General features: G+C 39.3%; 1 protein-coding gene across 1 annotated transcript in view; it reads left to right on the top strand.

Moving 5' to 3' along the window:
* The window catches only part of CA8 (carbonic anhydrase 8), a 95,252-nt gene that overhangs the window by 56,818 nt on the left and 17,743 nt on the right, over window positions 1-20,691 (top strand). The window contains exons 5-8 of the mRNA XM_046642689.1: window positions 874-936; window positions 4,108-4,156; window positions 5,544-5,656; window positions 17,066-17,235. Of these exons, the coding sequence (XP_046498645.1) occupies window positions 874-936; window positions 4,108-4,156; window positions 5,544-5,656; window positions 17,066-17,200 (360 nt within the window). The 3' untranslated portion in view covers window positions 17,201-17,235. The remainder of the gene's footprint in view (window positions 1-873; window positions 937-4,107; window positions 4,157-5,543; window positions 5,657-17,065; window positions 17,236-20,691) is intronic.

Genomic DNA, 20,691 nt, shown 5'->3' with positions numbered 1-20,691 from the left:
ACCTGGAGAGAAACAGAAACAGAAACTGTGAACATGCTGACAGCTACTCTAGCTCCTTATTGGTCATTCTCCGAAAATTTATTGGAAGAGAAAAAGTGAATGATAACAATGATTGTTTGTCTGAGGTTATAAATTCTCTCTATTACTGGTCCTCCATTATCATGGACTGTCGAAACTTGGTTGAAAAGTGGAAATCAGATTGTGTTAATAATTTTTAAAGTCAAGAATACTTAATATCAGACTTTTTTGAAGTCTCAAATTCTTTGGAGCATTTTATACACTAAAAATATGTAATGATATATAATGTTTTAAAATAGAAAGCTATGAACAGCTTATTGTGATTTACTTAATGAAAAGGTGATTATAGAATTGTGTCCAGTGGCAATCAAGGAATTTCCTGATTTTGGTGATGTTAACATGAAATTACATGCTCACTTTTCTGAGTTAATAAAATTTTTTCAACATTGATAAAATCTTTATAACAGTGATCTAGAAATGCCAAAGGTAAAAAGAGGAGGGTTTGGGCAGGTGATGAGTAATTTTAATTCAGAAATATCCTTGAAATGTTTACATTGCAGTATTATATCATTTGATATATATAGCACAGTGGGTGATACCTGTACACAGCAAGATGAATTTAGAATGGATTCTTGGAAATGTCCAAGAGCATATCTAATCCTTTATTTACTAGCTTCTGTTACAACTTTCATTGCATTAAGTAGATGTTGACCTGGTTATTAATAAAAAGGTCATTTAATTACTCCCCAAGAAAGGCATTCAGGTGGACTTGAGCCTTGCTTCTGTTAGTTATTTTGAGTAAAAGCTAAGCATTTAACAATTTTGTGGTTATGGATCATGCTTTACATATTTCAGATAGGAAAAGAGCACGCAGGCCTGAAGGCTGTGACTGAAATCCTCCAGGATATTCAGTATAAGGTAAGTCGTTACTTAAGAGAAAATAAAATTACTGGTTGTATCAGAGCTCCCCAAGACCACCCTCAGGCTCGGTGATTCACTAAAAGGACTCACAGAAAAGCCATTCTTCTCGTGGTTGTGGTTTCTTACAGTAGAAGGATACAGGTCAAAAATCAGCACAGTGAAAAGATGCATGAGGCAAAGTCCAGGAGAAACCAGGCATGAGCTTCCAGGTGTTCCGTCCAAGCAGAGTCCCATGGAGATGCACCTAATTCTCCCAGCAGCATGTCACAGCATGTGCGAGGGGTTGCCAACCAGGGAAGCTCACTTGAGCCTTGGTGTCCAGGGGTTTTATTAGGGGTCAGTTATGTAAGCATGCAGTGCCTGTGTGACTGACCTCAGCTACTCTGCTTCCAGTCCTCCCACCCTCACCCTGAGCAACACCAGGCATTCACTATCAGTCACATTGTCAGGATAAATTTTATCTGGTTGAACTTGCACAGTATGGCACAAGGCCTTAGGCATACAAACACAAGTGTTCACCATAAATCTAGTGTGGTTCAAGGACTCAGGGACTATTTACCAGGAGCCAGCCAAGGACCATTCTTGAAGACAGACCTTATTTTGGAATGTGCAGGATTTGAGCAACCCAGGCCTGCTGAGTTAACCCTTTCCACGCATTGGTTATAGGAAAATTGTGTAAATGAAACAAAAATTGTGGCAACCATACTTGACAGTATTTATGTAAAACAAAAAAAGACAGTGCACATAAGCCATAAGGTAATATATTCAAGATAAGGTGGTTTAGCTTGCTCTGACCTTGTAGTGATTTGGCCCAGTATTGATGGGAAGCCAAATTCTGTTATATACAATATACACCTTTTTTTTAAATTGAGGTCATAATAGTTTATAACATTGTGAAATTTCAGTTGTACGTTATTATTTGCTCATTACTATATATATGTGCCCCTTTACCCCTTATGCTCGCCTCCCAACCCCCTTCCCTTGTGGTAACCACTAAACTATTCTCTTTGTCTGTGTGTTTCTTTATCTTCCACATATGAGTGAAATCATACCGTGTTTGTCTTTCTCTGTCTGGCTTATTTTGCTTAACATCATATCCTCAAGGTCCTCCATGTTGTTGTGAATGGGATGATTTTGTATTTTTTTAATAGCTGAGTAGTATTCCGTTGTGTGTATATATATATTTACCATGTCTTCTTTATCCAGTCATCAGTCAGTGGGCCCTTGGGTTGCTTTCCCATCTTGGCTATTGTGAATAATGCTGCAATGAACATAGCGGTGCATAAATCTCTTTGAATTATTGACTTCAAGTTCTTTGGATAAATACTCAGTAGTGGGATAACTGGGTCATATGGTATTTCTATTTTTCATTTCTTGAGAAATCGCCATACTGTTTTCTACAGTGGCTGCACCAGTTTGCATTCCCACCAGCAGTATATGAGTGCTCCCTTTTCTCCACAGCGTCTCCAACATTTGTTTTTTTTTTTGTCTTGGTGTTTATCGCCATTCTAATGGGTGTAAAGTGGTATCTTATCGTAGTTTTGATTTGCGTTTCCCTGATGATTAATGATGTTGAACATCTTTTCATGTGCCTGTTGGCCATCTGTCCAATGGAAAAATGTCTGTTCATATCCTCTGCCCATTTTTTGATCAGGTTATTTGTTTTTTTGTTGTTCAGTTGTATGAATTCTTTATATATTATGGAGATTAACCCCTTGTCGGATGTATGATTTGCAAATATTTTCTCCCAGTTGCTGGGTTGTCTTTTCATTTTGATCCTAGTTTCCTTGCTTTGCAGAAGCTCTTTAGTCTGATGAAGTCCCATTAGTTTATTTTGTCTTTTGTTTCCCTTGTCCTAGTAAAAATGGTATTCAAAAAGATCCTTCTAAGACCAATGTCAAAGAGTGTACTGCCTATATTTTCTTCTAGGAGTTTTATGGTTTCAGGTCTTAACAGTATAAGCCTTTTATGCTCACACTGAGTCAGTTGAATCTGAGTGGTCTTGGTGGGGAAGTAGTTTGATCTTGTATGGCTACTGGAGATGCAGCACAGGGACCCAAAGACCCAAGGCCAATTCTAAAACCAATCTGGGAAGGAAGTCTGATTAGCTCTACACTAGCACAAGCCCAGGGCACCTTGAACCAGGCAAGAATCTCTATTGGAGATGTCTTGAGCAGGCTCAGAATGAATCCAGCTACCAAGCGAAAGCACAGGCTAGTCAAAGAAGCTGGTAGAAAGGGGTCCAGCACACATTTTGACTGACATTTGTCCAATAGAAATGGGTCGAGAAATTTTTCTTTATTTCTTCAGCTAATAGGACATCAGTCATTCTGAAATGCAGGAGGAAGATTGGAGACAAGAAAGCTGGATTCTTTAGTGTGTCAAATAGTCCCTAAAAGTAAGAAAGAAACTTCGAGATTATGCATTAACTCTCTCCATTATGTCTGCGTTAGAAATCTTATAAGAGACATCCCACTGCCATGCCGGGTCTGTTTTCCTCTAAAGCCACAGTAATTTAAATGGCACTACTTAAAATAGTGATCATAAACGTGAATTGTTGAATAATGGCACAAATATTTTATTGAAATTTAAATCTAGCTTTGATAGAAGTTGATTGAAATTAAATGTTTTCATCCGAACATCCTTTCTCTCTCTCTGGAGGAGACCATTTGGAGTCAATCCCAGAGCTGAGTTACCATATCCAAGTGGGACCAAACAGAATTTTGGGAGCCTGGTGGTAATGCCAAGCAAGTTAGGAGCTGAGGTCAGTGCAACTGGAGGAAAGCCCTTTCAAAAGAATTCCGAGCCAGCGTTCAGGTGTTTTACCTCAAGGCCCAATCTCTGGGATGGAGCGCTAGGAGCAGGAAAAGTAGCTGACGTGGGACAAACAGACACTAGACGGACAGTTGTAACTTTCACACCAGGAATTACAGGGAAAATTGAACTGCAGTAGCAAAGAAAATAGCCATAGACACAGAGCAGGAGTATCTTGTTGGATCCAGACACTGTTGCTCCAGTGAGAAGACAGAATGAGATACCCACAAATCTTTGGGGTCCAGTGATGCCTTTCAGACAAGACTTCAACTTGGATTTTTAGTGCTAATAAAGCTTTTATTCTAAAATTTCTAAATTTTACGGTAACTTGGGGTAAATTTTTTTCTTTTTCAGGGGAAGTCCAAAACCATACCCTGCTTTAATCCTAACACTTTATTACCAGGTAAGTATTCATCTGATTGCATAAGGTCAATTTTAGCTGGGTTGATATGACTGTGTTGTGTCCGTCAGAGTGTAGATAACTATATATTATTAGTTGATAAAGTTTCTTTACAATTTATCTTCTCTGTAGTAGGTACCAGTTTCAAATTGCTCTAAACATGGGAGTAAACCTTTTAAAATAATAAATACTTTGCCACTAGTTCCATTAATCCATGAAGAGTTTTCTTTGGATTTTCATTTGTAAAAATTGCTACTTCTGTGTCCAGCAGTAGCATAATAACATAACCTTGATGAGCTTCTCAGATTGATCAGTGAAGTTCTTATTAATCTCTAGAGTGAGTATATCTAATTTTCTAAGGTAACTTATCTCTTTGCAATGGTACTGTTATTTAGCTATTATTCTACATATTTAAGTATGCCCCAAAAGGTAAGAATTGTGTATAAATTACTCAGAATATAGTCTGTAGTTATTTCAGGTTGTTTTGTACAGAATTTGGGTCTTCACTTTTCTCTGCCTAAATTATGTGAAATTTCTTAGTGTTTCAAACAAAAGCGAATAGGTTGATGCATTGAATCTTCTACTTTCTACATTTCATTGCTCTCCAACAAACCAGTTTTTGCCATATGATGAATATTTACGTATCGTATTCAATCATGAGTTCCTCTAGTGCAGAGCTAAAAGATTTCATAGGAATGTTTTCTTTTGTCCTATCATAATAAGATTTTAATATTTTTCTGTTGAAAAGCAAGGTAGAGGTAGCTAGAACAGAATGATTAAAAACACAGACTGTGAAGCCAGACTGCTTTGGTTCAAATCTCGGCTCTGCCTGTTATTAGCTGAGTGACCTTAGGCAAATTACGTAACCCCCTGTAATTCAATTTCCCCATCTGAAAAATGGGGCTAGTAATAGTACCTGTCTCATTGATTTGTTTTGGGAATTGAGTGAGTTAAGGTAAAATACTTAGAATAGTGCCTCATACGTAGTAAGCATTCAGTAAATATTAGGAATAATCAATCAGGTAAATCCTCCAATAAAGTAAAAAGAAAACCATAGGTACACATCTCCTAGAGTGACTAAACTTGATATACATATATATCAAGTTTAAATATCTAAAATTTATTTAGCCATATTCGGGTATGTATAATATATGTAATCCATTGATAGAAATCACTATTAATAATAGAAAAAGAATTTATCATGTTTTTCATTGGTTTTTTTCTCCATGATGATTGGTTTAAGAATACACATGTGAGGTTCTAGTTTAAAAATGACATCAGTCTAAGCAGTGTTGTTTGGACAATTTATAATTTTGAAAATTATTGTCGGATCTTCAAAATTCTTATTAACTAACTTGCCTTTCCGTGACGTGGCCACGTGGTTGCACAGACCCCCTGCTGCGTGATTATTGGGTGTACGAAGGCTCTCTTACTATTCCGCCTTGCAGTGAAGGTGTTACTTGGATATTATTCCGATACCCTTTAACTATATCCCAGCTACAGGTGAGTGCATACTTTCAATCTTTCAGAATGAAGTTCTGAGTTAAAGGTTAAATATTGTTTCTGTAAAAGGGAAGTGTCTGTTTTATGTTTCAGCTCCCTTTAGATCAGTCACGTCTTTGCAGATGAAAGGTAAATGTCTCGACCAGTGCAAGCAATTGAAAGGTCAAGGATGAACAAGACCCAGCTATCGTTTATGATCTGTATTTTAAAAGTCAGTTTTCATAGAGTAAATAGAAGTCACTGAAATAGTCAAACTTTTGATTAGTCTAGTCATTCCTTTGTGTGGATTTTCCCAGGCACGGAGAGGGGAAAAGTCGTGGAAGTAGAGTGAGAATGCTGGTTGCTTCTGTAAGTCACACCTGGGCTTTGTAATAGTTCCTCCTTGGCTTGCACAGGGAAATTCTGTATGCAGAGGGGTGAGGGAGCGAGAAAGAATGCCCTGGAAAGTTCTGGATTGTTCTCTAGTCCCACTTTTGGTCACCTGCCTCTCACCTTGGGCTCAGCTTAGATGCTTTAAGTGCTAATGCACAAAGGGTGGGGGTACCGTGGTGAATTGTCACTGGGATATTAGCCGGTGGAACATGAGGCAACATCACTGTAATATATTTAAACAATGATTTTGATATTATTATGAAAGAGGGGCTTTAAATGTCTCCTCTCCTCCAGGGACCTAAGGAATGTGTTCTGGAAGCCTGTATTTTCTCTTTGCGATCAACTCCAAAGGCTTGGGCAATACTCTAGATAAACCAAGGTTCCTTTCGTGACGTTGTACAAACTTTTATCATATCTCCTATCATTTTATAAGAAGTTCAGGTTTACTAGCTACTCAGTAAAGCCGTCTTTTGTTTTTCCTCAAATCTTTAAAATCCCTCTTTCAACCTTTAGCCATTTCTTCTTCTTTCTCTTTTTCTGAGGATTCATTTTAAAAGTTTCCCATTCAGCTTCTCCACCCTTTCATTATTTTATAAACTTTGATCACATCAGCTTTGGGCCTTCATGTTTTTAATATGACAAATCCTAATTGCTTTATTTGTTCATTAGTCTATTTGTTCTTACAAACTATTCCTGCATTCCAACTGGTCACAGAGTATACAGAGATTAAAACACTGTCTTTCACCTCAAAAAGTTCACCATAGAGTTGGCAGATGATTATACAGACAGTTACGTTAACTGTGATAAGTAAGGCACTGTGGAAACACAGAGGAAAGAAACCCAAGCCAAGCTGGCAGGTCCAAGGAATCATTCTTGAAAAGCGTTAGGAGTTAGTCTGGTAAAGAAGAGGGAAGAAATTAGAAATTTGAGTCTAGTGTTAAGAATACAAGTTTGGACTAATGATATACAGATTTGGGATTTAACAGCAAAGATGGTAGCCGCTGTTACAGATAAACCTCAAAATTTCAGTGATTTGTCACAGTAGAAATTTATTTCTTATTCACATAAACTCCAACATGTGTTTCTGATTCACAGTGAGGGCTTTTCTCTGTGCAGTCATTCAGGGGACCAGGTAGAAAGACATTCTGCCATCTTCATTGCCTCCATTCCAAGGTTGTCCTCGGTGTGGACATGTAGCCAGCAAGAAGGGGAAGAGTGTGCAGGATCTCAAGGGAGAGTTTTTAAGGGCCAGTCCTAGAGATGGTGAACATCACTTATGCTTGCTTTCTGTTGGCTAGAACTCAGTCATGTGGCCACGCCTGACTGCAGGGGCGGCTGGGAACTGTATTCTAGCTTCCTGTCCAAGAAGAAGAGGCAGAAATGGATTTGATGATCAGAAAGCCCAAGCTGAGAGGAGACAAGAGAGCCCAGTTGAGTGTAGAACCTCATTGCAGGTAGAGGAGATGGCACCAGGCAGAGAACTAAGAAGATTTGCCCAAGGGGCTTGAGGAGAGCCAAGAGGGAGTGATGTCCTGGGATCCAGGACAGAAGAGAGTATTTCCAAAATGTGGAGGAGGGAACTATAGTGACAGATGCCACACAGAATTTAAGTAGTATGAGTGCTGCCCACCCAGGTGGCAAATAACTGCACCTTATAAAAATGGGCCCAGATGCCACTGCTGGGTCCACACCCTTCACTCTTGTTTTCCTTGGCCATGTGTGTCCACTGCTTGATCCTGGTATTAGTACTTCTCGTCTGTCACTGATCTTTGGCTCCCCTTCTCCAGTGCACTCCTCTATCATCCCTTCCATTATACTGCTTCTGGTTGCTCCAAGTAAACACTCTAGCCCATCCACCCAGTTTGTCTTGACGCACCTACCATGGAGAAAGCTTTCATTTCTTTTCAGATTTGTCTCATCATTGCGAGCAAGGGGCATGAACAAGGACTGTAATTGCCAATTAAGTCATTGTTAGCTGAAGTAAGAAGTTCATAGAACGTTGAGCTGAAAGGAGAATGGGACCAAGCATAAATACAGACCATAGGCTATCTTTCAAGAAATTTTATGGGAAAGGCAATGAGGGATTTAGGGACAAGAGTTAGAGAATAGCAAAGTGTTTTATTTGTTTATTTTTTAATTAAGTCTTGGGAGACAAAAGCTTTGTAGGCATGGTGGAAGGAGCCGGAGAGTAGAACACTCAGTCTCGTGATATAGTGACTGCCGTTATCATTCCTGGTTTTTAGATGAAGAGACTGAGGCTGGTAGGGATTAAGAAATCTTTGTCTAGGTCACACAGGTAGCAAGGGTAGATTAGGGATCGAGCTCAGTTCTGTGTCATTTCAGTGCTGGGTGCTTAACCACTAGCCCCTTTCAACTCCTGCCCTTTTTGGTGTTACAATTTTTTGAGACTCTGTTTCTGAATGAGACTTTGTGAGGAAAATCTCAATAGTATTAGAGAAGGTTTCTACCTTTTCATCCATATGTTTTATGTCCCCGGTTGGAGGAGTTTGATTTCTTTCAAAGAGTTAGAAGCAAAAAACAACACTGTCAGAGGCTGAGGCCCAGGCGTACAGAGTTAGGGATCATTGACATAAAAGAAGGAGCTGAATGACACAGACAGATGCCCAAGAAAAGAAATGGACCAAAAAAGTAGAGTAGAGAAGACGGAAAGAGACAGTTTTCTGGGACATTCTCCCGAGGGTAACCTTTCCTTTATAAGAAAACCCTTCTAAGCTAGTAGGATCCCGTGGGACTTAGTATCCTCCTTTTGCCATCTGGTGACTCCAAGTCACTTCTCCCACTGACACTGTATTTCTGAAGCAGGGAAGAAGTTCTGGGATCAGTGGGCAGGTATGTGAAGGCCATGCTTGCTGTTGGCTGCCTGTCCAGGTCAGACCGTGAGAGACTGCAACCTGAGCTGTCCTGAGCTGGGGTGGTACAGCTGCTATTGTTCTGTGGATGAAATATCTCTAAAAGATCAAACATCCCTCTTCATTTCTTTTCCTTTAGTGTGACTCTAGGACTGTGATAGATTCTGCCTTATTCTTGCTGCAGGTAGCATAAAATCTTAGATGACTAAGTTTCAAAGCACTGAGGCTTAATATACAGTATGTTGTGATACTGGTGGTGTATTCATTGGCCTTTACGTGTCTGTGACTCTATTAATACAAGCAATTTACTGATATAATAAGGTAATATATGTCATACTCCTGTCTCCCTTTATCCTTGTTACAGAGAGATGTTAACATGTGGAATTGCTCCTTTGAGACTGATGTGGATAATTTATTCATTAATTCATGCATTTATTGATTTATTTGGTAATTATTTGACATTTTCTATGTGCCAGTCACTGTCGTAGTCACTGAAAGTAGAGGGCCAATAAGACAAGGTTCTATCCTCAAGGAATTCACCATGTGGGAGGAAAGGCAAATATGTTCACATTTAAAAAACAATAATTTCATGTGAACAGTGCCATAGTATGACATGAATATGGCCTTGTGGTTTCACATAGGAGAAGTGTCTGGATGAGATTTAGCCATCTTATAGACATTCCTTGGGCCACGTAGTGCGGTGTGGCATGGGTGTTAGGGGGTACTGCCAACAGGGGAAGAAGCAGAGGCGTGGAGGCAAGAGCACAGTGTCTTTGTGGATGCACACTGTTAGTGTAAAGGGCCAGTGGCATGAGCTGAGATTGGAGAGGGACCCACCTTCATCAAAGAGCTTTGATTTCGTACTGTGGAGAGTGGACTTTCTCCTGAAGGCAGCAAGGAACCCCTGGAACGTTGTGAGAAAGAGAGAGACATGGCCAAGTTTGAATTTGAGAAATGTCTCTGTAGCTACAGTATGAAGATGTAGATCTGAGTTAAGATTGTGAGTTGAAAAAAAGTGAGATGAAAGGGAGGGACTGATTTTAGAAATAACAGAGAAGTAGCATGAGTAGAATTTGGTGACTGATGACATAGGCAGGATTTCAGGGAGGAAGGACCCACACATTGCTCCCTGAATTTTGGCTTGGGTGACTGGTGACTTGGGTGAGTATAAGATGTGGCTCTTCACCATATAGGGAATAAAGAAGGAAGAGAAGGCTTCATGAGAATATTATGAGTTTATGGTTGTAAATATTGAGAGTTTGAAATGCCTTTGAGACATCCAGGAAAGGCTAACAATATACAGGTGGTGATTGAAGCCTTAAGTTTAGAAGAAGAGATCCTTCAGGGAGACAAAAGAAGTGATGCAGAGAACTGGGGAGTGGCAGCTGATAATGGGCATGCATTGAAAGACTCGTCCCCGGGAAGTGATTTAAGAAGTGGGAAAAGTCAGGAGGTTGATGTGATTGCTGTCTGGAAGCCAAGGGAGGTGTGGTCTTCAAGAAAGAGGGAGTAGAGAGATGAAAAGCATCAGATTATGCACAGTCATTAAATTAAGGACTAAAAAGTATTAATTGGATTTAGCCACAAGAAGTCTCAGACTTAGAGATGAAGTAGAGGAAGCTGAGGGTCTGTAGTCTCATTTGTTCAGTTGTTCAGTACCCTGTGATCTTTGTTTAGGGGTAAATTTCTAAAAATAGATTAAACCTTTCAGTGAAAAGCAACATTTTTCTCTAACCACAAAATTTCTATTTATTGAAAGTCAGGTAGGATTAATCTTATTAAACCACAACAAGGAATATTCTCAATTCCGCTTAGAATTCCATTAAGGATTCCCTTGCTAGCATGGCATTGGGAATGTTAATGTTGAACTGTATTGTGAATGTTCTGTAAATGGAGCTATAAGGTTTTACTACCATGTTGACCGGTATGTTAAGCAAAGATCCAGGGAAAATCATTATATCTTTGGGTCTTACTGGTTTCAAAGGGAACCTTTCTTTGTACTGTCCTCCGAGTAAGGCCATGGCAAAGTTTAACCCTAACTCACTAATTCATGCTCCTTGGTAATGGAGAAATAAGCTGTATCTTCCTAATGGGAAGCCAAAGCCAAAGGAATGTGTATTAGAAGGAATAATCTCAACTGCTCTTGAACATAGATGACTTTCCAATTAGCCGTAGGTTTTCAAGAAAGAAGATTTAGGTGTTCTTAGAGCAAAACTCATTACAGCATTTGTTCTGAGAGCAGCAATGTTAACATGTACACATACACACTTGCATATATATTAAAATGCAATTTAGAGTGATTCTGAAAAAAATTATAGTCTTAGAAGAGTATAAATCAATCTGTCCTTGTACAGTTTCACTGTTACTGCTCATATGATTTCAAAGTAGAGTAAAAATTTTAAAAAGTCCAGAGAAGGCAGTAAAAATGAGAGAAAGCAAAGGGCGAGGACGTAATTCTAGAATCTAGACCAGGAAAAATCGAGAAGCCTTGTATCATTGCACTTAAAGAAGAAGAGAGAAAGGTTGGGAGGATTTACATATAAAGTAACAAAAGGAATAGTGAGTGGCAGGTGGAGTCTCTACACAGCTGATTATGTTGAGAAATATAAAACTTTGTGCTGAAAAAAACGTTTCCTCATATCATAGGATTAACATATATAATTAAACTGCTGGGTATTTTTATGGAAACAATTGGGATCTTGAAATATATCATCTGCCACAGGATAATCATGTCTGCAATAGCAACATTAAAGAAAAAGCTCTAAATCATAATGCTTTCCTAGGAAATTCACATCAACTCCATTCAAGGAAGAGTCGGCTTCTGCTGAAGCATAGTTTTGATGGTTAAGCCTGTCATGGAACACTTAATCTTCCTGAGTACTAAGGATTCTAGAATATAGAACTGGAAGCCCTTCCTTAGTTGAATTTTTCGTATTATTCCTGGTTAGCATACCATATGCTAGGGGAAAAACATAGACACAATTAAATGGATTTGAATGATTGTAATTTTCTTTTTTTTAAGCATCTATAACCATTAAATTACTTTAAGATAAACAATGGTCTAAGCATTGGAAAGCCCCCGAAGTAAAAAAACCTTTTTTCAGCTATATTGTTTTGTGTGGAATTGAGATTCCAACAGCAGAATAAAAATACCAAATTTCATCAAATCTGACAACAGAAATTGTAAGACACATTTTGATTTCACAGAGACATTAAAATATGAAAAATACTCCAAATTGATAAAATGTGGCATTTTGATATAATGGCATATGTACAAATATGTGTGCACACAACACACTCACAGAGAAATGATTAATCATTGTTTTACGCTCCTTTTCCTGCTTTTTCCTCCCTGCTTTTTCTGCCTTTTTCCCTTACGTATCTTTTTCTATTTCTTAACTTACCTACTTTCTCAAATTAGATGGGTCTATGTTTGTTTTTTCCTGTCTCTTTCAACTTCAAGTAACATCAGTGAAACAAAGGAATATGAATGTGTTTGTTTTTCCCTCTGTGGATATGTGTCTGCTGGAACTTGGAAAACCATTTTTAATTTTCTTCTCTTCTCAGTTTTGCCTCCTTTTCATCCTTCCCCATCCCATCTGTCCTCTGGATTGCAAAGCCCTGACAGCCCGAGTTAGGGCACCGTGTGTGCTCGGCCTGTGGGATCTAGGAGCAGATCTGGTCCTGGGCAGCCGAGTGGGTCTGACGACATCCAAGGACTCAGCAGCAGGCTTTTCTTGTCTTCATGCTCCCTGTGGAATTCGAGGAGCTTTTAACCCTAATGAGCAGGTTGTTGCAAGGCCACAGCATGGTCATGTTTGAAAATGATCTTAAGTGATTTGGAATGTTTGTTGTAAATTTTCTTCTGTATCTGTGATTCTCAAACTTCAGTGTGCAACACAATCCCCTGGAGGGTTTGTTAAAACACAGATTGCTGGGGCCCACCCCAGAGTTGCTGACTCAGTGGGTCTGGGGCAGGAACTTCTTCCCGAAGCACACTGTTTCTTAGCTACCTGCATTTACCTCCATGTATAACTTAGGTCAGCACTCTAACACCAGAATGCTAAGTTTCTGAAGGGCTACACCAGCCCTATCCAGAGGAAACACAATGAGAGTCAAATATGTAAGATTACATTTTCTAGTAGCCACAGTAAAAAAGTCAAAATAAAAGGTGAAATTAGTTCAAGTAGTATATTTTAACACAATATATCGAAAAACAACATTTTGACAGGTAATCAACATACAACATCATTGATGAGATTTTTTTACATTCTTATTTTCATACTAGGTCTGACTTTCGGTGTGTATCCTGTAATACCACACATCTCAGTTCAGACTAGCCACATTTCAAATGCTCAGTGGCCACGTGGGGCTGGTGGCTACTCTATTAGACAGTGCATCTCTAGGATCTTCTCTCTCTCCTGGAGACTCCCTCTTTCCTTTCTTAAAATGTGTCATTTTTAGGCTCTTGTGGCAAATTTTGGATGTATTTCCTCAGTGTCTTCCACGATAGCACTTTCCCTGCGGTCATGAACTCCAATCTGTAATTCTTGAGTAAGTTTCAATATGTGTGGCTCATCAGTGACCATCCTAGAGTGGTGATGGGAAGACAGTGGCCGAAACCAGGGCTGGGGATTGGAATAAGGAAGGTTTACATCAGTGTTACCGAGGAAACGATGTTCTCTTCTCTAAGCTCTTCCTCAAAAAATTAGAAAGATTAGATTAAGGAGTCAGTGACAGAATGAGAGCTGATTAATAGGTCAGTAAGAGTGAGCAATGATTTTAGGAAGAGAGTTAGATAATGAGGTAGAAGAAAATGAAACAAAACCAAGAAGACTGCATTACATGAAAGGTGGAGATAGACAGATGGATAGATATATGTAATCTCACTATATATACATATATGTGGGCTATATAAGAACTGTTTGTTTTTGACTTTTATTTGATTGCTACTATAAGGAATTATATTACTCCAATTCATGTATTGTCGTTGCCTAATGATAAAAGAAAATAAGAACAACAATTTTTGTGTGTTTTCTCTTTTAACACGATGACTCACGAGATGTAAGTCAAAATAAGTGTTAGAGGATGTGCATAGGAACCTGGGAACTCCTAAAATTAATTGGTGCCAAACATCAAACCCCGCAAATTAGCCCTTTAAATGCACTCATAAAGAAAGCAGTTTTAAAGCTGAACTTGGAGTGAATGACCTGGTTCACGAGTCAGTGAAGGTTGGAATAAATGTCTTAAATCAATTGGAGTGCAACCTGTGTTCGGAGAACAGTGGCTCTTCAACTCTGCTACCTTCAGAAGACGAGAGTTTGTCTCTCAAGTGTTGGATCTCTGTCCTATCTCTCTCTTAAGTTGGTTAAAAACAAATACTGTGCTTAAGCAGAGTAGCATTAAAACTTGACGAAATCATACGTCCTGGTATGTGTGATAATCATAGTCTCTGTACTGCCCTGACATTTGAATTTGTTGAAGACTTTTATCCTGCAATATTATTCTGCTCATTCTCACTCTCTCTCCTTTCAGTGTGGGATAACGCAGTGTGCACTTGAAACCATTTGAAGTAACTAAAGGGTTTTGAGGGGTGGTTATTGCAGAAAAATTGGCATTTCAGAAAGACGTGTGTTTTTCCCTAGATCTCTGTTGATGTTTGAAGTCTTCAAAGTGTTGCTATGATCAGAGAAAAACATTTCTTGTGAAATAGTTCTCTCCAAGAATGTGGTGATTTGAGACTGGCTGGCAGTTCATTCAGATCTCTCTTCTAGGAGAAGCTGTTTTCACAGAATGTGCTTGAGGCTGAGGCCTGAGGCTTAAAAGATTTATCTTCAGTTCAGAATATGTAAATACAAAATTAACCTAGCTTTAAAATAAGCTTCAAAGTCAGTAAAAAAATGGAATATTTCTTACAAGATGTTTAGGCAGTAAAGTTTCTAGTCCACATTGCTCATCAGTCCCCTGTCCATGATTTATAGATTCTAGTTGCAGCTTTTACAGACATGTAAAGTGAATATAAAGAGAGATGACTTTCTATTTTCTCAGTCAATTGGTTTATTATTTCCAGTCTATTTTTTGCATATAAAATCATAGCTAAATATTTATCTCAAAATGCTAAAGGTTTGACTTCAAAAGAAGTTGTGCTAGTATTGATTGAATACTCTCCATGTGCTTGGAACTATCTTGGAGGATTTTCTTATATTCCCTTGTTTACTTCTTATACCATCCTTGTGAATGCTGTTATTTCATTTCCATGTACACATGTGGAAGCTGAGGCTAAAGAGGTGAAGTAATATGGTCATTTGGGGCTTAGCTGGCAGAGCCAGGATGAGAACTGGCCTTTTGATGCTGAGCCCACTGCCTTCACCTTCATATTCTCCTTTTTGAAAAAGCACGGGATCCTCTGACTGACCAACTTCCTTTCCACTCCAAGCTTAGGGAGAACTGAGTAAAAATACATTCCACAGATAATTACAGGGAATTCTCATGCAGCCTTGGCTCTAGAAATTTTCCGGATGTGGCAAGCAGTACATGGTACCCATATTCCCACTCTAAGACCTTAAGAAGGTCTAGTGAAAAACCATTAGGTAGATTAAACAGCTAATTGTTTATCTGACTGACGCTTCTATGTAAATACAGCCTGTAGTTATTATTAACAAAATAGGACAGTGCCAGTTGAGTCAGACTTATCACATTTAGGGAAATCAAACAGGACTTGGAGACATGGAAAAATGAAACATTAGAAGTCAGATTTCTAACCAGGGTTCTAATCTAACAGGCCGTTTGGTTTTCCCCCAACTTTTTCCTGACATGTGTGTGAGTGGATTGAATTGGAGCCTTGTGAGATCCAACTCTTTTGGAGTCAGAGAACCTCTTCTTAGGAAAATGCACATGTAAAATTTTGTGTATCATTCAGGGGTTTCATGCACCCCCCTAAAGTCTCTAGGGGTTTGTAGACTTTTGTTAGAACCCTGAATTAGTTGCCCTCTTGTATTTCCTTTCACTTTATGAATGGCAGAGCTCTGTGGCTGTGCTGTATGATGAATCTTTGTAGACATAACCATATGATACACAGATGATGAACTTTTTGGTGCATTGATGCTGCTCAGATCACATTTGCTCAACATTCTGAGACATGCAGGATCTGGGTTATACTGAGTTGACTAGAAGTTCTGAAGAGGCGGCTGTGGAGCTGGGAAAAGAGCAGGTGGACTTGGAATTGTCAGACCTAGCTAATTTAGAAATTTTCTTAACCTCTGTAGCCTCAGTTTCTCCTTTTTTGCAAGGAATGAAGAATGTCTGTGTCATGTGACTATGTGGCATTTAGATGAAATAACAGATGAGGAGCCCCGTAGGCAGATCAACTAATAGATAGGGAATGAGTCTGACGAATGTTTATCATATGTTTGCTCGTTGCTTAAATACTTCTCAGAGGGTCGTGTCTGGAAGGCTCTGGGTTCTTAGGAGATGCAGACCTGGCAAGTCAGAGAAACTGCAGTGCGGCTGTTGGGAAAGATCCCTCGGGACTATGGGAGCCTCTTCTCACATAATGGGAAGCCACCGGGCCTGGAGAGGACAGCTGAGAAAGGGAGATGAACTTGGAAATCGATATTGCTAAGAGAAGTCGGGCTTAAACTTTTGGAAAATTAGAGGTATTCTTTGGACCTGTGCCCTCCAAAGGGCTAGATGGGCAGCAAAGAGAATCTTTTGATGAACAAAACCTCCATCTAATAAGTCTAACAGCTAGTCAGTATTATAATACAGTGATGTCAGAATTCATTAATTAAAGATATATTTGGGAAGCATTTAAGAACCCATTCATTTGTTCATTCTGTCTTTTTATGTTACAGACAGGCATAAAAGCTTTTTGAGAGCGGTGTATACCATTTTTGCGTTAACAAATCCAGCAGGTTTCTATGGGTAGTGGGGTTGTCTAGATACCTTGACTTCTCTACTTCTTCTGTCTTCCTTTCTCTTGCAGGGATCTTATCTTGTCTAATGTCTCTGGTCTGGAAGAATTAAGTCTGTTTTTCTCTTTTTGGAAATTTAATTTTAATTTTCTCTTTTAGTTGTAATTTATGCATGTTTTAAGTCATTTATGAAACTCCAGTTTTGTTAATGTCTGGTAAATGACTAATCTATTTTGTTCTGCTTTTATTTTCAGATTGAAGAATTTCGAAGGCTGAGGACACACGTTAAGGGGGCAGAACTTGTGGAAGGCTGTGATGGGATTCTTGGGGACAATTTTAGACCCACTCAGCCACTTAGTGACAGAGTCATTAGAGCTGCATTTCAGTAGCCAAAGAGAATAGGAACAAGTCCATCTTTGTCTGGGTATGTGCAGATTAAGTAAGGAAAATGGGCACATAGTTATGTAAACCTGTCATGCCAAAGTTACTTTCCTGGCGATACTGATAATTTAGCAGTATGAGTCTACTTTATTTTGATAAAATTTGTGACACATTCTCAAGCGCCATTAATTACAAGTGAGATGGTTTTCAAAAATTTCATGTAGTGATGAAAAGATCTACAATCCTTATATTTTCCTACCACAGCAGCCTTTAATTCCAAGTTTTGCTTTAATATTGGCTTTCATAAGGAAAGTCACCCTGAGGCAGAGAAACAGTGGTATGCCAGTTCCTCTTTAGTACTTTACTGTGTTGCACCCTTGAAGCTGCAGCAATCACCGCCTGATGACTGAGGAATGTAAACGACGGGGTTAGAGGAGTATGGGAGCCCCAGAGCTGACCCTCGCTGTCTCATGCAGTTTTGATGGTCTTGTTTATCGGGGTAGGTGAGGGCAGATCTGGCATGAATGAAAATGCTTGTCCTATGGAAGTGCTTTTATTTGATAGATCAAGAAGCACTTATTAATTATCTGAATATGGTATATTTCTTTATTGATTGAAACATAACCTATACATTTCAATATATTGAATTCAGTCTATGTATTCCTTACCCTTAAGGAGCTAACCAAATAATGTGTCACAAACGTGGAGAAGATAAAATATACGTAAATGACTGTACACTGGGTTCTTTCTTTACCTTGCAAATTGCTTAAGAGCGCCTACATAGGTCGGTGCACATCACTGGCCAACAAGGCTTCCCGTAGAGGAAGGCAGCTATTGGAACAGCTTCCTAGGCGAGCAGGACAGAGCTCTGACTGTTTGATGGACCCTTGTGAGTACGTGCTCACATAATGTGTGAGTGGTCCAGTGGGCTGGAGAGTCACAGATGAGCAGAAGCCTCTGACCTCCTGCTGCTCACAGTCTCATGAGCTGGACAGTTGACATGGGAATTTTTAAAGGTGACCATTTAGTCCATGTTTCCAAATCCGTTTTTCCTGCCTCTCCATTTTACTATACTGTACATACCCAGGACTCCAGCCAAACTATCTGTTTTCTTCTGTGAACGTGCTTTGCTCACATAGCCCTTCCTGCCCTTCCTTTTGCTTCTTAAAATCCTAGCTGCCCTACAAGCCCAGCTCAAATACTGCTCTCAGCATGAGCTCTCTGCTTCTTCCTTCAATCGTACCCCTCATTTCACGTTCTTTTGTCCGTTTGCTGTTTGTGTATTTATTTTCTCCATTAATTTCAAGCTTCTTAAGAGTTCAAACATTTATTTTCTTTGACTCGATCATGACATGTAACACTGTGTGTCTTGAATGTCTTTAGACAAATTAGAAGTCTCTTAGAACTACACGTGTCCTGGATCAGCCGGCCATGTTTCTCATTCGTTCTCAGTGTCTAAGTTAGCCAGCACGGCTCATCTCCCCCTTCTTCTAACTTGACTTTGGTAGGAATGAGTGGAAGCTTCCAGTAATTCATATATGGTAACAGTGGAGAAAATCCAAGAGTGCTTCAAGCTAGGCCTTATCATGGATGAGCTAAAAAATTAAAATAATATTTAATCAAAAATTATTACTGAGTGCCTACTTTGTGATTGGTTCTGAATATACCAGAAGTGAGAACAGATGTGGTCTCTGTATTCCTAAAACTTAGAGTCTGAGGTAGGGAGCCTGATAATGGAAAAAGAAATACTTCAAAGATATACAAATTGTAATAAGTTCCATGAATGAGAAGAACAAAGAAATGTACTGAAGGAGATTTCAGATCGAGGAAATTTCTTCTTCAAAGGCCCTGCGGGGCTACTCCCTGTGGAGGAGGTAAGAATTTGATGCACTGAGGTGCCTGAAAGAAGGCCCTATGAGTCTTGGGTGTAGAAATCAAAGGGGAGAGTTAGGCAGGGCCCATATTTTAGGGGCCTTGTCAGCCATGTTAAGGCATCTGTATTTTGTTGTTGATGCATTGAGAACCTGTAAGACTTCTACTCAGGGGAGTGGCCTGATCGCATGAATGTTTTTAATAGATCACAGTGGCTGGAGAATGAATGGATAGGGTTACAGTGGGCTAGGGCAGGAGTAGAAAGATACTTTGGAAGTCTGCCAGTATGCCAAGGTGAAAGATATGGAGGCTCAGATACTAGAATAGTAGTGGAGATGGAGAGAAGTTAATGTATGTGAAATATACATTGAAAGTGGTATCTACTGATCAAGTGGATGAGGGTGGAGGAAGATGGAAATATCAAAGATAACTTCTGGGGTTTGGGGCTTTAGAAACTGTGGATAGAGTGCCATTGAGTGACAGAAGGAAAGCTGGAGGAGGCTCTGTTTGGGATGGAAAGATAAAGAGTTGACTGGGAGCAATTTGAAAGAGAGATGCCTGTCAATCACAATAGTGGACCCATCGTGAAGGTAGCTGGAATTTCAGGAGTGGGGATCAGAAAAGAGGTGTGAACTGAAGATGGGAGTCATTGGCATAGAGATTTTGTGTGTGTGTGTATATATATATATATTTAATATATATAATATATAAATAAAATATAATATGTGTATATACGTAATGTTCTAATGCCACATAGAGATTACCTCATTAAGTGTTCACAAGATCTTATATGAGACTTTATAGAAGAGTTAATTGAAGCACAGAGAAGTTAGGTCACTTGCCCAAAGTAGTGCAGTCGTTGAGCAGCAGAGCTGGAAATTGGACCCAGGGAGCCTGACTGGCAGAGCCCTTTTTCTTAACCACTACGTTGCAGAGATCAGAGAGTGTCCCAGCACTGTCAGCCAGGGTGGCATGACAATGAGGGATGCTTGTTAGGTTGCAGCAGGCTGAAGATGAGTGTGAAAGGAGGAGGTAGAGATACCATGTGATGGCAGGTCTTCATAGTCTGAGCTGGTAGGGGAGCAGAAATCTGCGGCAACAGAGATGGGATGGGAATGAGGGAGACTTTTTTTAAATGAAAGAAATACAAAATCTTTTCTGTGTGCTGGGGGGCATGAGCCAGTACATGGGAGAGGCTGAAGATGCTGTTTCTCAGTGGGACTAATCCTAGCAATGAAATCTCTGAGAGGTTGAAAGGGGATGAAATCCTAAGCAGATGTGGAGAATGGCTTTTGTTAAGAGAATGGACACTTTCTGTGCTGTAATAGGAATGAAGATGGAGGTGGTGGTTTATAGATTTAGTGTTTCCATGAGTTACTCTTATTTATTTGAGCTTTCTCTCCTTTTATCTCTGTGAGTCTGGCTAAGGGTTTGTCAATTTTGTTTATTTGCTCAAAGAACTAGCTCTTTGTTTCATTCATCTTTCTGCTGTCTTTTTTGTCTCAATTGCATTTATTTCTGCCCTGTTTTTAATTATTTCCCCCCTTCTGTTGACTTTGAGTTTTGTTTGTTCTTTTTCTAATTCTGTTAGGTATAATTTGAGATTGCTTATTTGGGATTTTTCTTA

Source organism: Equus quagga, chromosome 16, assembly GCF_021613505.1.
Source record: "Equus quagga isolate Etosha38 chromosome 16, UCLA_HA_Equagga_1.0, whole genome shotgun sequence".
In the NCBI taxonomy this organism is placed as follows: domain Eukaryota; kingdom Metazoa; phylum Chordata; class Mammalia; order Perissodactyla; family Equidae; genus Equus; species Equus quagga.
Note: the sequence above shows the minus strand (reverse complement) of the source record. Positions and strands in the feature narration are given on the sequence as shown.